Here is a 15,446-nt window from a genome sequence, read left to right as displayed (position 1 = left end):
TGCCTTGGGCGACGACTTCACGGGCTTGCGCACCGGCTCATCATCGCTGTCCGAGTCGTCCATCGCCTTCTTGGGCGCGGCCTTGGGAGCTGCCTTGGGCGACGACTTCACGGGCTTGCGCACCGGCTCATCATCGCTTTCAGAGTCATCGCGGATGTTGTTGGCGACGGCGATAAGTGCCGAAAACTTGAGCTTCCGAGCTGCTGCAACGACAGCGGAGTTGGCTTGCTTGAGAGCATCAGCAGCATCAGAGTATTTTGCCTCCTGCAAGTAGCGGAAGATCTGAGCGTCGAGCTCATTCTTCGGCAGACGGATAACGGACATAATTCGCTCTTACTGGTGAACCCCCCCAACAGCCGCGGAGAGAAAACATGGAGAGAAGATATACAAGGATGCGTGGAAATGTTACACTTTGAACTTTGGGATAGAAAGAGGGAAATGGTCACGCAAAGTGGAAGAACTCGTCTGCGGCAGGACAAAAAAAATTTTGAACACAATTAAAAACACTTTTAGTGAAGAATAGAGCCGGTGGTTTCATAAATTTCTCTTCTGCCAACAAAAACAAAAAGCAAAACGTTAATCACACAAAACGGCATCAATGCATACTATACATTTAGTATGCTGGCAATTAATTGCCAGATGTGTTTTCTAGCTTCAAAATAGTTGTGATTAGTTGGTCAGTGGCTTACGAAGGAAAACAAAACAGATCAGAAATATTCGCAGCAGTCACTTACGAAGCGCACTCCTTTCTGCTTTGCTCATCGCACCAAATCTGGCTGCACAACGCTGGTAGCTAGCTCCCCTGATACGCTTCCGGCAGCATCATTGGGCCCAGCACCGGAGTCTGTCACTACCCCTTGAGGGACTTTCCTGGATTGCAAGTGAAGCACGAGAAGTTGCTCATGCGAAAAGATGCCGCGGCAGTTCGGACAGGAAGCATCTCCTGGGGATCGCGTCCCTCGCAAAACTTTACGTAGACAACTAGCGCAGAGCCAATGGCCACAGGGCCACCATATCAATCGCCGCCGAAGGTGTGACAGGCAAACATAACACTCATCCACTGGAAGATCATCATCATCGAATTCCGCCTCCGAGGGTGGCGCACTTGTTGTGCTGTAGGGCTCCGACAACTGCAAATGGACACCCATTTTCTCTCTCCGTCTTTCAAAGAAACGCGCAAGAATGGCAAGACGTCTTTCTGCGAATGGGGTGTGGATGACCGCCTTGTTCATCCAAACCGGGTCAGAAATGGGATCCGCCTCATGCAGAAGATGATTTTCAACAACAAGGACTCCACTGTTCAACTGCACGCCTTCCGTATCTCCCCCTCGGTCCTGTCTGTTTTGATCGTCGCGGCCAACCCACCACAAGAGCCAACCACTGTCCCCACTCGCTTTATGGTGCAGCAACACCAGGAAACCCACAACAGCAACGGCAACACCCACACAAATAAGTGTAACAGAGAATGGTAGCAGCAACTCCATTTCAACGGGGACGGGCCCAAATCGGACAAACGCCGACAACCTCGGGGTTTCCGACCACCAACAGGGTACATAAGAGGAGGACGGGATGCTGCAAAAGTATGTGGAAGCGACATTGTCCCACACCTTCACTGTACGCACAACCCCCGAAGCGAAAAGTGTAACGGTTGGCGAAGTGCAGTTGAAATACAGGATGGAACATGAGCCAAGCTGATCAAACAAAACCCCTTCGATTCGAGCTCGTTCGGCTTGAATATATAAGCGCAGGATGAGAGCACCGAACACCATCGATACGATGGCGGAAATGACGGAGCAAACAAAAAGAATGTGAAATAAGGACATCGGCTATTTCTTGAGCGAACGAAAATAAAGCAAAAAAAAAAACTAACAACAAAGAAAATATAGCGGCGCAAAATGGTATCCACAAAGCACTTTTTCTCCGCATAGCATATTCATGTGCTGGAGTATCCAAACATATGTAGTAGCAGCAGCACAACATGGCTGCCAAACCTGTCACGTGACACCCTGTCATTTCCGACCGCGTTGCACCCGCCAGTCGAACCGCATGTGCTTCAACTTCTTTCCATGTCGACTGCTAGACGCCCCAGGCCTCACCGGGTGTGGTGTTTTTACACGGTTGAATATTGTTTCCTCTAGTCGACCAACATAAAAAGGCTTTGCCGTGGTGCCACACTGCTCACACGACTCGCCCTGATACACCCGCTGTGTTGTTTTGGTGACCCACACATTCGAGGAGCTCCAAGTGTTGCTGCACACTCTACAGCGAAACATCCCTCGGCGCCTGGCGAGTGGAGGGGGAGTGAACATGATGTGCCGCGGCCGCAAGTAGAGCAGCCGCGTCACCGCCAGCATCCTGATAAAGATACCGTCTCTAAACACTATGGATACAGCTCCGCCCATTGATGATGTTCAGGAAACGAAACAACAACAAAAACAAGAAAAAAAAAACAAGCGCTCGTTGAATGCGCACAACTGACTGGATGAGACGCACCTTCACTCAAAGGGGCTTCCCCCCCTCTTAGCTCCCCCAGGCTTAAAACAAAAACACCTTTCCTTCGCTTTGTCTCATCTTTAGTCGGACTTGATGCGTCTATGCTGCAAACACGTTCTATGGCTCCACCCACCACCCAAAATAACACACACACAAAAAACTCATGTTTTATATTCCCTCAAGAATACAGGAGAGCAGCATCAACGCTCTCCTTCAACCACGTGAAGTCTTGAATCACAGCAATCTTCTTCATTGCATGGAGCTGTGGGGCGATTGGCTTCCCTTTCCCCACAAGGGTCCCGCAACAACTCTGACTCATAAAGACAGACGCAACCTCATGACACTTACTGCACATAAAGTCTTGCTGCATGTAGTTTGTAACGAGAGCATTAACGCGCCGCACTAGATGGGACTCTAGGGCAGCAGCCGAAATAGGTGCGTGACACTTGTTGCAGCGCAGTCGTTTCTCCTGAACACCAAGATCGAGGAATACGTCAAGGTTACAAAAGCTGCACCGCATCATCAAAAGTCTGCACTCAGCATCAACATCCGGAACAACTTGCGCCAATGGAGAAAAGGGACTCACCCCACACAGGCGCAGACAATTGTTGCGCATCTTTCCCACTGCCCCATCATTGGGAAACAGATCAAGAAACCGGCAAATACATTTAGTGTACTCCAGTGCCACAGCCCCGCTTGACAAGGGTGATTCACCGCTTGCTAGCTCCCCTTCTTCATAGAGGTCTTTGCGCTCCATGAGCATGTGCACTTCATCGATGAGATCTGCATGCAGCTTGTTCTCAACCGCCGATTTAAAAGCTTTGACCACACGCATCAGAATCTGCTCGTTCCGGGTGGCAAGCGCGAAAGTCGTATCGGCTTGAACATCACGCAGCACAGCTTCTCGAGTCTCCGAAATACGTTTCAGCGTGCTTTGAATTCGTTGAACAAAGAAACTCTTCACCTTTCTTGGCAGCTTGCTCCAAATGGTGATGGCGTGCTCCATCTCCATTTGTCCAAGTGGCGCCTGCTCCTTCTCATGCAATTGGACGGCGTAGTCATTGGTGAGGTACAGACAGGCAAAATCACGTTTGTCAAGCAACACAAATGGGCACCAGTACCGGACAGGTTGAAGGGATAGAAGGAGCAGCATTGGCTGGTCCTGCAGCGAGTCCACCATGAAGCGGGTAAAACTGATAGCGTCCTGAATGGTGTGCTTCGGTGTCAGTACAACGATTGAGTCACCATCCACCTTTACGGTGCGGCCACCAAGCTTGGCGAGACGGATAAGGACAGACGTGAGGGCACGGTGGGCGAGTTTGCTCACGAGCTCCAGCAACCGTGGCTCGTAGCAGGCTGATGCAGGGTCACGTATCCAACGGGCAAAACTGGAGAGAAGCGCGTCCGCGACGGAGCTTGTCGCCACCTGACCGAGTTGGTCTGACACGAGGTCCCGCAGAATGTTGAAGTGTGACGACACACCGCGGTCACAGAGGATATGCACATTGGGATCATCACCCTCCTGAATCATCTGCGAAAACAAAACCGCAACAACATCAAGTCGTGCAAGGCTAAATTCCACGCACCAGGAGAAGTAGCCGCCCGGCATGACGACTTGACGGGGGAGCTCCTCTACGGCCTCAAAGGCAATGGAAACATCAGAGGAGTTCCACAACACATGTGAGCGGGAATGCAGCGACCTTTTAAACAAGACGTCCCATACATGCACGCACGTATCCTGCGCGAGGTTACAGAGTGGTATGCCATAGAGGCGGCTAAAGGCGACACGCTCCTCTATCCACAAAAGGGAGGCACAATACCGCTGCACCATTCGCTTCGCCAGAAGCCTAGACCATCGGAATGGGTCGACAAGCAGTCGCTCATCCTCCACCGCACCGAGTACGCGTAGGTACGGCAATGATGACGGGAGACAACGCTGCTGAAGAAGGTGTGGAGTCGACTGGTTGCTCTGAACAACAACGAACATTGGTGACCTTCCACTCTCCACAGTCTCAGACAACACTCGATAGATGATACGCCATGCACTTGATATATCTGAAGCCATTTCCGTCGCAACCTCAATTGAGGGTGTTGTTGTGTTTAGAGACGCCGCTGCTTCAACAAAGAGATCGCCCCAGTTAACCACAGGGACCTGTGCCGATGCGGGCTGTACAAAGACAACCACAGCCGTATTAGCGTGACGATTTACGACACCAAGTAAGCCGCGGGTGTCGGAGGCTGCATGGAAAACAAAAGCAAAGCGGTCAGTAGAGTTGCTGAGATAATTTGTACTCACCACGCTGTCGAGCTCTTCCATATCAAAGACATCCCGCAGAGACGGACGCCGCCGCGCGTTGCGCAGGTGCACATCTGTCCTCACAGTCGCACAGCATCCAATCTTTTCAATTAGCGTCTCTGTACGCGTAATGTAGTGTTCGTAGACGGCATGAACATCCTCCCGCGCGCTCAGCATCTCGTTGAGCATGTGCTCCCCATCGCGCCCTGGTGGTATTTCGACCTGCAGCAGATTCACTGCGCTTCGGCCACGCGGTAGGACTCGGCCGCTCTTCAACGGCTTTGCACCAGCAATTTGAAACTGCATATCAGCGTCCACGATCACATTCTGCGGGACAGCGCAGCGAAATGTATATAACGTCTTATCAAGCGCTGCAATGACAACCACCATGCCAGATCCCTCTCTCTCCGGCCGCACCTCCATGATGTGCCACATCGCCGATAGCGCCTTGGACTTGACGTCAATAAAGTGACTACTGACAGCAGGCCCATCGGCAGGCGTGGAGTCGTTCGCGTCTACTGCCATTTCCCGCCGAAGTTTCGCTCGATGTGTCCATGCCTCTTTCTGCCGCTGAAGCCATGGGGTGAAAGCGGGATCGGCGAAGAAGGCTACATCTAGGGAGTAACTGCTCTTTGGCGAAAAGTACTTATTTTTGAGTGCCTCTACAGCCTCTTCTTCACGCTGGATGCAGTCGATTTCTTTATCTGACATAACTGAGTTGTCATCAGACCAGTCACTGCCATCTTCTTCACAGTAAGCAATATCATTGGCGTTGTCGTTGCTCTTGTTCTTACTGTCCTTGACCTTATTATCCTTCACTGTCCTGTTAAGTGCCGTCCCTTCCTCAGTGCGAGTGACAAGGTCCTCCACATCAGGGATAGTGTTTTCATTGTTTCTTGCTTTTGCTAGCATACCGGAAAGACTCACCTGCCGGAACCGGGAGTTCTGCTGCTGCACACGCTTGTGCAGCCAGTCTGGGTGCAACACCCGCGGTACAGGGTTAGGCACCTGCTGCAGTGCTGCCGGAATAGTGATAATCTTCTGCACACAGGCGTTAAATCGGGTGATATAGTACTCCCAATCCAGCAGCTGCTGCAGGTTGATATCCATTGGCAGCGAGTTGTCACCTGTCCACTTGCGCAGAAAATGTGTGCGTAGCGTTTGGTCAGCACGGAAAATGGTGAGGGGAATAGCCCGCTCTGTCACCGGGCGGCCAGAAGGCAGACGCGAGATGACGAAATGACACGCGAGGCCCTTGTCCTTCACCATCTGCGGGCCAAGGAACTCGGCGATGCGGCGGGCGGTCGTGAGCGCCAACGACTTCTGCGAGTCCGGATACTCAGCTAGGCGGCGCGTCATATTGCTGCTCTCCGAGAGTTTCTCGAGGATTTCCTCAGTCTCGTAGCCCTCTCCTTTCGAGTACAACATATCCAGCGCCGCGTTGGCAACCACAGCGGCGGATGCGTATGAGTCCACAAGCGTTTCACCATCGAGGAAGCGGCGAAACACCTGCGACTGAAAATCCTTGATAAGCATAAGCTCGCCACGCCGCTTCAGCTCGAACCCCTTCAGCTCTGCGAGACTGCTGTCGGGGTTGAACACGGCATAGCGCTTTTTGATACTCTTTCCCTCTTCACGACTTGCCGGAAGCAGCATTGCTAAGTATGGTCCATCAACTTCAAAGTAAATCGAACACTCACTGCGTCTTTCGTAAACACCGGGACTCACACATGTCTGATACTGGTGATTCGAATAGTCGTCGTGCACCATCTTGTTAAGTACTACACATGGATATGAGATGGAAACCTTCGCTTTGGATGGGTTCGACGTCGTAAAAGTGAAGTTCTCTGGAAAGCTCATGGGCAGGCAGCACCAGATACCATCCGTATCGAGTTCAAGTGTGACGCCAATCTGCTGGACGAGAGCACGGGCCATTTGAATGAGTGTGGCGCCGAGGTACGTCACGATACCAGCCATCTCCATGCTGTACCAGCGGCTGCCTTTGCGCATCACGTATCCATAAAAAGAGTTAAGAATGCACTTATGCGCCAACTGCAGCGATTCCATTTGCACACAGCGGCTCTTGCAAAGTTTTATATCATCCACTTCTTTAGCCGCATCCAATTTTTTCTTCCATGTCTTAAGTGCAGCCTTGTACTCGTAGCGACGATCACGAAATAGACGCACTGTGTCAACGTAAAAAGAATTCTCGCGCTGACACACCACATCACTGCGCATGATCTCACGGGACTCGTGTATCTTGCCATAGGCTTTTCTGCTGTACTCTGCAAGACGCTTTTTTAACATATTAAACTGTGTGGTCTCCTGTAGTTTGTGAAATGCCTTTAGTCCACCTTCCTGCCCGTCATCATCATCATCGTCGTCGTCGCTACCGCTTCTGTCCTTTTTATCAAACTCCTTTGAAATCAGGGCATTTCGTGCTTCCTGCCGCTGGTGGTTGCTCTCATGCCGATAACCACCACCACCACCATTCCCATCACCACGCCGTTTGAAATTCGTACGCGGCTTTCGCTCAAACGCCGTTCCTTCCAAAACGTTTCCTTTGCGATTACCGTAAGTTTTCTTCTGGACTGCAGCCAAGTTTGCTTGCTGAATCACAGCGGCTGCAAATGATTCATTTTCTAGCTGTGCCTTGATACGCTGGTACTCGTGGCGTCCAGCCGTGAGCATTTCCCCTTTCCATTTCCATGTCATGGCACGTTTGCAGTGATGCTCATTGGTTGGTGAGTTAAAGCAGCATCCAGCACACACATCTGGCTTTGGGATGGCGTACGGCTGCAATCGATTTGTGAGGATAATATTGGGATACATGGCTCCAACATCTAGGTGGTATATGATGGGACACGCTTGTTGACGCGGGTGATTTCGCAAATCCTCCAGCTTCGCCTTTACGGCATCTCGCACCTCCTCGTAGTTTGTCACCTCCTCCTTCTTGACACCATTCTCCACCTCCAAGGCGAACTGTAACGCACTATCAAGATCATTGATAAGCTTCTGATACATATCTGGGCTCATGCTAAAGTTGAGAGGGATATCGCTACGATATACCCCGCTTTGAAGGGCCTCCACACGACCTCCAATGTACGTCTCGCTATCAATAAGATGACCATTGAAAAACTTTTCAAGCTGCTGCACCTTTTTGTTTGGGAAAATGACATTATTCGCGTTCGCCTGTACCATCAGCAGTGACTCGCACAAACCCCCAGAACCTTTCCGCAGCACGTCATCCGGTGCCATGGGAATGATCGTTGAAAGCGAGTAGATAAAGGGATGGACATACTTCTGGTAGAGGTACCATGTTGACAGGGCATCAGAAACAGAATAGGAGGCCATTTGCTGTGGGTTTGTCTGCGCCAGCGGGAGCATGTCCTCCGGGTCCACCTCGATGGGGTTGAAACCCAGCTTGTACTTCGTCACTGCCTTGAGGCCTTGGCTTCCCTGAGGCAAATAGCTGTCACGCTTCACCCAGTAGAAGCAGTCGAGGTGCGGTATTTTTTGGTTAAGAAAAGCACCATCTGCGCCTTGTGTAAAACCAATTTCGTCCCGCAAGCTTAAATTATGAAAGATTGATCGTGCGTGAATGAAAGGGAAGTCAAAATAATCCCCATTGTATGTCACATACACGTTTGGCTTGTACTTTCGCATCTCATCATAGAAGCGCCGCAGCAAAGCCTTCTCGTCGGGTTCGTTAAATGTGTCGAAGACGCCCTCATATTCTGGCTTTGGTGTGTACTCAAATTGATTAATATCCGCCGTGACGATTTCACGGTTGATGATCAAGTAGCCGCGCCCATCGAGCATGTACGAAATCATGTAAATCTGGTCAACTTCAGGCTGCGGGAATTTTAGAGGTGCCTTTGTCGTCTCAATATCAAACGCACACACCAGTGGCATGGCAGGGGCATAGGCGCTATCATCGCAGCGTATCACCTGCGCCTCCCCTTCCCGCACCGTGACATCATACCACACGCCAACAAAGACACCAAGGTCGATTGCAACGCGCATGTGATACTTCACGTCGTACTCCCGCACCTCATGCACCCAATCAAACCACCGCTCTGACGACACATTGACATTGAAAGGGTCGTCCTCAAACGTCTTCGCCATCACGTCACTCAGTGAACCTTCAAATGGATTTAAGAGCGGGTTGGCAGTGCCCATAGAGGCGTTGCGCTTTACAATTTTTTCGACTCTTCCTCGCACTGTTGTCAAATTCTGCACATTGCAGAATACAACCTTTAAGAAGATCCGCTTGCGCCCGCTGAGGTGATTGATGAGGTCCAAGTCTTCTCGTCCCACTGTCTCAATCTGGTGGATCAGCTGTGGACCGAAGAGCGACATGAGACCCAGCTCCACCTCATGCTCATGCCCCTCCACGGCCCCAACAAAGATGTATGGGTTGTAGAAGAGATTCACATGGAATATTTCTCTCTCGTGGTCCTGAAAAAGAAGAACGAGGGCTGCACGACCCGACACTCCACTCTGCCGCTCCGCCGATGCGTCCTCTGTAACAACTGTCGTCGGGTGGTAGTTGAATAGCCAGCCGGTTTTGGTACCGCTCTCCATTCGCTTCCACTCTTCGTGCACAGCGGGCATGGCGCCACAGACACAGACACAGAGGAAGAGGGACCTTCTACCTCAAATGAAGGAGAAACTGATTCGTATTGGAAATGTTAAGGTGCCTAGAGATTAGTCAAGGAAGGGAAAAAAAGAAGAATGCCATGCAAAGAAAAAAACAAAAAGTTAAAAAGGGAATTTACTCAAGGACTGGAAACCACACAATCTCTCGCATTATTGATTGTCTCGCTTGCTCTACGAAGTAGAAGCAATCAGAGATAGAATAAGAAATCTGAGAAAAAAAAAGAAATCGGAAATGTGTAGGAAACAGTCCCCACTTTATCCCATCACTATTAAGACTCAATTATTTCGTTATTTATATAATTTTTTTGTACCTTCTTCACTCCTTCACGGCTTTCCATCGCCTTTTTTTTTGTTGGCATGAGGGCCCGAAATAACGCCGCATTGCCCCGTGGCGTTTGGCGACGTCACAGTCCAAATTCTCACCACAACCTGACCAAAACAAGCGCCACGTACACCGCCATAATGCACACTCCAAGCAGAGCAATACTGCCCTCGAGTGGCCGACGCAGAGAAACTAGGCTGACCCACAGACCAAGCAAAATGACGAGGGATGAACATATCCGCAGAAGCCGCCAAAAACGAGGATAGCGGCGCCCAAAGTCACCGAGCACATAAGGCAATTGATCTCTTTTCAGGTTTGTACCGTTTTCTCTACAAAGTGCACTACCTGTGGAGTTCGTTACCTCAACCTCCTTTTTCTTCGACGCCACGTCGCTCACAACACCGCTGTGATGACGGAGTGTGAGGTAAACGGTAGTGTAAACAACAGCCAAATTACATTGTACAATTGCAAAGGCTTCAAGATGCTCTAGGAGCGTGGTGCACCGCTCCTTGTCTCTCAGCGTGACTGGTGAAACAATAAAGTAGTTCCTTAAAACCAGCACGAGACCCTCAAAGTGAGCGGTGAGGTGCCCGAGCATGACTAGTAGGAAACACAACCAGCGGTACTGCGGGCCGCCTGCGACAAGTACTTCGTATGGAATGCACCAAATCACACAGTACGACACCAAACAAGCCACCGTTGTTGTAATAGAGATGTGCATCCATGGAATTGTGGCGTGCATTACGATGGGCATACACCACAACAAACCCAACACCCATGGACTAATTCCAACACGGCGGAGACGGTTTCTAAATGGAAATTGACACACAAACGACACAATCCGCGTCAGAGCAAACACTGCGCATTCAAAAAGGAAAACCAACACAGCGAAGCAGAATGCACACACCAAGTGCAGCATATGATCAATTTGCACATCACCCGGGGGAACTGTTTGCATACGTATCCAAGAATACTTACACTCTTCGTAGCGTGGTGGAAGGGCATAGAGGAACATCAGCGTCAGCCTTTCCGCGAGACTCATCATCGCCGTAAGCTCTTCATCCTTCTTCAACGGAGGGTTATCATCAAGACAAACCCGCATCGTCTTCTTTGCCAAAGCACTGGAAGTGTACTCCAACCCAAGACTGACGATTAGAACCATTAAAACAGGGCTCACACTGCGCAGAGTCCGCAAACTCAACTGTGACTCCGTCCTATGTCCAACGAAACGGGGCATATAGAATGTAACGTACATGGTAAGAAAAGAAAGTACATAGCATCCCACAAACTTCCCCGATACAGAATAAGTTGACAACACCGCCATCCACCGCATTGTCCATTGGTTAAATCGCCAAACCCAGTAATTGTGATCATTCCATCTGGGTGATTGGTACATCTGCAGATCAACAAGGTTTATCGTCGGTTGCTCGTCTGCTGTCAGCAGGTATGCTACATAAATATTGGTCAGATTGAATGGCACAGTATGAAACGGGCGCCAGCTATAGTGAAATGTCTCGCGCCCTTCTTCGTATGGGCCAAAGAAATACTGCAACTGGGACTCAGGCTCGTCCATCGCAAGGCCCTCAGTGCCGCGAAACGCCAGACGGAAAGAGCGGAAGGAACCGCATATAAGATGGGGAAACACGACGCCGTCCTTGGCACGCACAACCATATTTGTTTCCATTGATATACTATCCAGGTTTCGGATGAGCGCAAACCTACCGTAGTTTTCCACGGAGACATGGCCACTCATCTGTGCGGTGATAGCCTCCTTTTGTGCCATGGGAGAAGCCGTCTCGCGCAGTGGGTCAATAATATCGTGTTGAACAAATGAAAAGTGACGCTTCGTTAATTTTGTGGAGTAAACTGAAAAACAAAACAGCGGGCGCACCCACCTCGGTGACACCGGCCGCTTCTTCTGCAGTAGCTGGAAACTGATTACGGTTTGCAACACGTTCCCCTCGGTGGGTTCACCGTCCTTCCGACGTATCGGAAGGTGCAGCTTGGTTGCTGCACGTGATGTTACCTCCATGTCAGGGAAAGATGCATTCTGCTCCGCATCCACCAGCGTTAATGTTGGAAGGTAGACATCCTGTGGGATGTATGTTGTTGCCCCAACGAAAAGATGCAGCGGCTTCCAAGACTCGCTGTCTCTTTCTTCATCTGTTGGGATTTCCTGCAAATTCAACATGTTCCTGCCCTCCACACACACGTTTGTCATTGTCACACTTAGTACTCGAGAGGTCTCCTCCTTGCGGTACCCGTCATGCCCCTCTGTTTCATTGAGAGAGTTCACAAAGTGAAACTCCTCGATGCGGTGAGTATCCAACGAATGGGGAAATGTCTCTACAACCATTGGAAACAATCGATCTCTCGTGGGTGGAATGGTCGGTTCGATACCCATAAGTTCACCCGATTTTGGAGTCAATGCTGCCTTAACAAGTGAGTCCCCCGCCACATCAAGCAGCTGCTGTGCGTACACGAGACCGCGATGGGTGAGAGATATACCGCAACCACGCAGCTCCTCTGTGCACACATCCCTGCGCCCAGCTGGGGGGGGCGCCTTTGGGAGGAGCTGCTGGTGCTCTGATGATGAAGCATAGCGGCCGGTGGACCGCGCCACGAAAGAGCTGCGCGGCGGAACAATGTCCTCCAATGAGCCACCGTGGATGGTGATCATGCTGACACTCGCCATCCGCGCCGCTATCTCCTGCGATGGAATGTTACGTAAGTTCCGCAGCAAATCAAGGGGTGCGAATCTGGCATCAGCAATTTTTGACCAGTCACGCTGCTTAGAAGCGTTACTGTACGCGTACGACACCATCACCGCATTGTGTACGACTCGCTGGTAATCCACACAACTCATATCGAAAAGCAGCGGAGGATAGCGCAGCGGTGGCCCTGCCATGACCAGACCAGCGTACATGTGTGGTGCGAGTACGGCAGCGAATACGGCTACAATACCTCCCAGTGATTCTGTCCACATCCAAATGCCTTCCTTCTGCACCCGCTCCAGTTCTCGTCGTATGCGCTCAACAGAGGAGAACGTATCAAGCTGTTCCTTTGCAATAGAGCATGCTGATTTCGTTTGCATTGTTTCCTCTTGCACCTGACACACACTATCAATGTATTCCGTTTCTACAGCGCTCACTGTGCTAAGCTTGGGGACAGGGTCCCCACTCTTCTTCCTTATGCCACCTTTAGTGTGAGTGAGGACTTCCTTGTAGTGATCCATCAGCCCCTGCAAAAGCAGGTGAACGCTGTAATTCAAAAACCGGGCTTCCTTTAACAACAAAATACCACTGTGTGTGTTAGATTCCTCTACAAAATCCACCCCCACAAGCTCAGCCCCTAACAGAGGAGTATCTGCCAATACGGCATCCTCAGCTCGCTGTTGAAGGTCCTTTGGAATCTCTTCCCCATCTACTGGCATTCTTCGCTTCTCCTGTTTGTAGATGTTGAAGAGCGCACGCTTGACGTCCTCCTTGAAGTATTCAGCACGACGGTGTCGTTGCTGCACATTGGCCTCTCCTACAAACCGCCCAAGGGAGCGCATATCTTGGAAGCTGCCGGCATTACCGTGAACGTACACGATGGGGACAGCAGGGATACCTGAAGTCCTTGGCTGACGATAAGCGTCTGCGCCAAAATCATGATACCGCCATAACCCGTAGTAGTCCTCCGTATCGGGGGCTGTGTGTATGCGCACAAAGTAAGGACTCATCCGCGTGAGGATTGCCTGCAGACTGGTGCGTCGCTGCATCAAAGCCCAATCCAAGGCAGCAGGTGTAAAGCTCGATGTCAGAAAGAAGAACACGAGGAAGACGAGCAACCTCGACCACACGCATCTACGCATACACCCTACCATTGCTGATTCTATTGAGGTCCTTTTTATTTTCTTTACACACGCACTCAATCACTAGAATTGATCTACACTACAAATGCACAAAAGCAAACATGGCACGTGAAGAGAAACAACAATAAAAAAAAATGGAAAGTGGAACGGAACATTTATCTTCTCTTCCCTCAACCCTTCCTTTTCACATATCAATACTCCATCACCTTGCCCCACCTCCCCATCAAAGATACCAACAACAAAGGAGGGGGTTGGATACACCACATCTACGTGCCACTGTGAGTGGCTTTAGCGGGAGCGCCCCGATGACGATGCAATGTACACTTTGCCCCCCGTTTTCTCTGCCTCCTCCTCCAGTATTTGCGTCTGCCGCCACTTGAGAAGTATAAGGGCCACAATAGTAATAATCTCCTCGTCCACCATAAAAAACATGATCCACAAGGAGAACCATATCACCCAGTACCGCAGGAGAGTGTCCTTCACGCGGTCCCAAAACTCCATTGGCGGAGCTGGTTTTTGAACGCGTCGCTCCAAGCACAGTTCCCTTTCCGCATGGTGCGGTGTAAATCCTCCTTCCTCAGCAAAACTGTTGGCAGCCTCAGATTTTGGAGACACAATAATCTTCTTCCACATCTTCTCCGTAGCGTCCTCCCGCAACTCAAAATTTCCACTTGTCTTTACTACTGGAATACCAAGCACACGATAAATGTCTTTCTCTGATTTGATATCTTCAAAGGGAAGCCCCAAAACAAACCACTGCCGCCCAGCGGTGGGTGCGAAGCGCAACCGACCGAACAGCCGGCGCTCCAACAGCAGAAGGTCACTGAGAAGCTTGTCCGACTCTGGTGTTGAAGTAAGGTTCTCCAGTAGAGTCTTATGAACCGTACGTGTTATGACAGTATCGCGGCGTACATCAAAGTTGTAATGATGCAGCACAAACCTCGTGCTTTCGCCCTTGAGAACGCTAGTTTTCGCNAGTATCGCGGCGTACATCAAAGTTGTAATGATGCAGCACAAACCTCGTGCTTTCGCCCTTGAGAACGCTAGTTTTCGCCGATCGTTGATAGAAACCCGCAGCCATAATTGCTTCATGCAGCTGCAGGCGTTGAAATGGATCTGTCACTGAGGGTTTATAGAGTTCGGCACGGTACGAAGTGATGCATTCCTCCAACACTTTGTCCACCTCTCGCTGCTTGCGAAAGTCCGAGAGGTCAGCTAACAGATCCAACGCTACACCCATTGGCACCTTGCCAATGAACTTTTCTGACTCTGAGACGGCATTTTTTGCAGTGCCAAGGGCATCCGCAGTGATCAAGTGCGGGCATTGCGCAACATTCGTAGGCACTAGTGCATTGAACAGGTGTACAGACCTCAGAAATGTCCGGCGTAGCATATAGAATATAACTATAAATATATATATATATATATATTTTTTCTATCTAATCAGCTTTTTTCTCACCCTTTGAGTGGGTTTCGTACGTTCTGTCAATTTACTCCCTCCTGCCCTTCAGAGGTCTCTCACGCAGAGTGGGGAAGAAGAAAAACGGAGGTGTGTCACCCAATAACAATGTGATAGTTTCCACTTTCCGGCGCTGCCGCTCTTTGACTCTCCTCTTCCTCTCCTTCTACCGGTGATGTTGTCGTCTTTGTACATCCGCATTCCTCTCGTCATTTTTTTTGTTGGTTTTCAGTCCAGAGGCGAATGCCACAATAGTAAAACACAGCCATGACCCGTTACGAATATTCAAATATATTCCCACATCCTGTCTGCAGAACAACGAAACCAAATAAAGAAACAACGTCAACCACAACCTTTG

General features: G+C 50.3%; 6 protein-coding genes across 6 annotated transcripts; all 6 read right to left on the bottom strand.

The window, feature by feature from the left end:
* Positions 1-324, bottom strand: DQ04_00861150 (hypothetical protein; the record flags this gene model as incomplete). The annotated part of the gene is made up of 1 exon (XM_009309836.1): positions 1-324. A coding segment is annotated over one exon (324 nt), but the record flags the coding sequence as incomplete, so codon positions are not given.
* Positions 325-758: 434 nt separating this feature from the next.
* Positions 759-1,769, bottom strand: DQ04_00861140 (hypothetical protein; the record flags this gene model as incomplete). Its single annotated transcript, XM_009309835.1, has 1 exon — positions 759-1,769. The coding sequence occupies one exon, from the start codon at positions 1,767-1,769 to the stop codon at positions 759-761; it is 1,011 nt and encodes a 336-aa protein (XP_009308110.1).
* A 240-nt stretch (positions 1,770-2,009) lies between these two features.
* DQ04_00861130 (hypothetical protein) lies at positions 2,010-2,402 on the bottom strand (the record flags this gene model as incomplete). The annotated part of the gene is made up of 1 exon (XM_009309834.1): positions 2,010-2,402. The coding sequence occupies one exon, from the start codon at positions 2,400-2,402 to the stop codon at positions 2,010-2,012; it is 393 nt and encodes a 130-aa protein (XP_009308109.1).
* Positions 2,403-2,671: 269 nt separating this feature from the next.
* On the bottom strand, positions 2,672-9,376 carry DQ04_00861120 (putative DNA polymerase epsilon catalytic subunit; the record flags this gene model as incomplete). The annotated part of the gene is made up of 1 exon (XM_009309833.1): positions 2,672-9,376. The coding sequence occupies one exon, from the start codon at positions 9,374-9,376 to the stop codon at positions 2,672-2,674; it is 6,705 nt and encodes a 2,234-aa protein (XP_009308108.1).
* Positions 9,377-9,870: 494 nt separating this feature from the next.
* On the bottom strand, positions 9,871-13,641 carry DQ04_00861110 (hypothetical protein; the record flags this gene model as incomplete). Its single annotated transcript, XM_009309832.1, has 1 exon — positions 9,871-13,641. One exon carries the CDS (start codon positions 13,639-13,641, stop codon positions 9,871-9,873), a length of 3,771 nt encoding a protein of 1,256 aa, XP_009308107.1.
* A 276-nt stretch (positions 13,642-13,917) lies between these two features.
* Positions 13,918-14,721, bottom strand: DQ04_00861100 (hypothetical protein; the record flags this gene model as incomplete). Its single annotated transcript, XM_009309831.1, has 1 exon — positions 13,918-14,721. One exon carries the CDS (start codon positions 14,719-14,721, stop codon positions 13,918-13,920), a length of 804 nt encoding a protein of 267 aa, XP_009308106.1.
* Between the last annotated feature and the right edge of the window lie 725 nt (positions 14,722-15,446).

Source organism: Trypanosoma grayi (genome assembly GCF_000691245.1).
Source record: "Trypanosoma grayi strain ANR4 Tgr_86_V1, whole genome shotgun sequence".
Classification (NCBI taxonomy): Eukaryota; Euglenozoa; class Kinetoplastea; order Trypanosomatida; family Trypanosomatidae; genus Trypanosoma; species Trypanosoma grayi.
The sequence above is the reverse complement of the archived record's forward strand: the minus strand, read 5'-3'. Positions and strand labels throughout refer to the sequence as shown.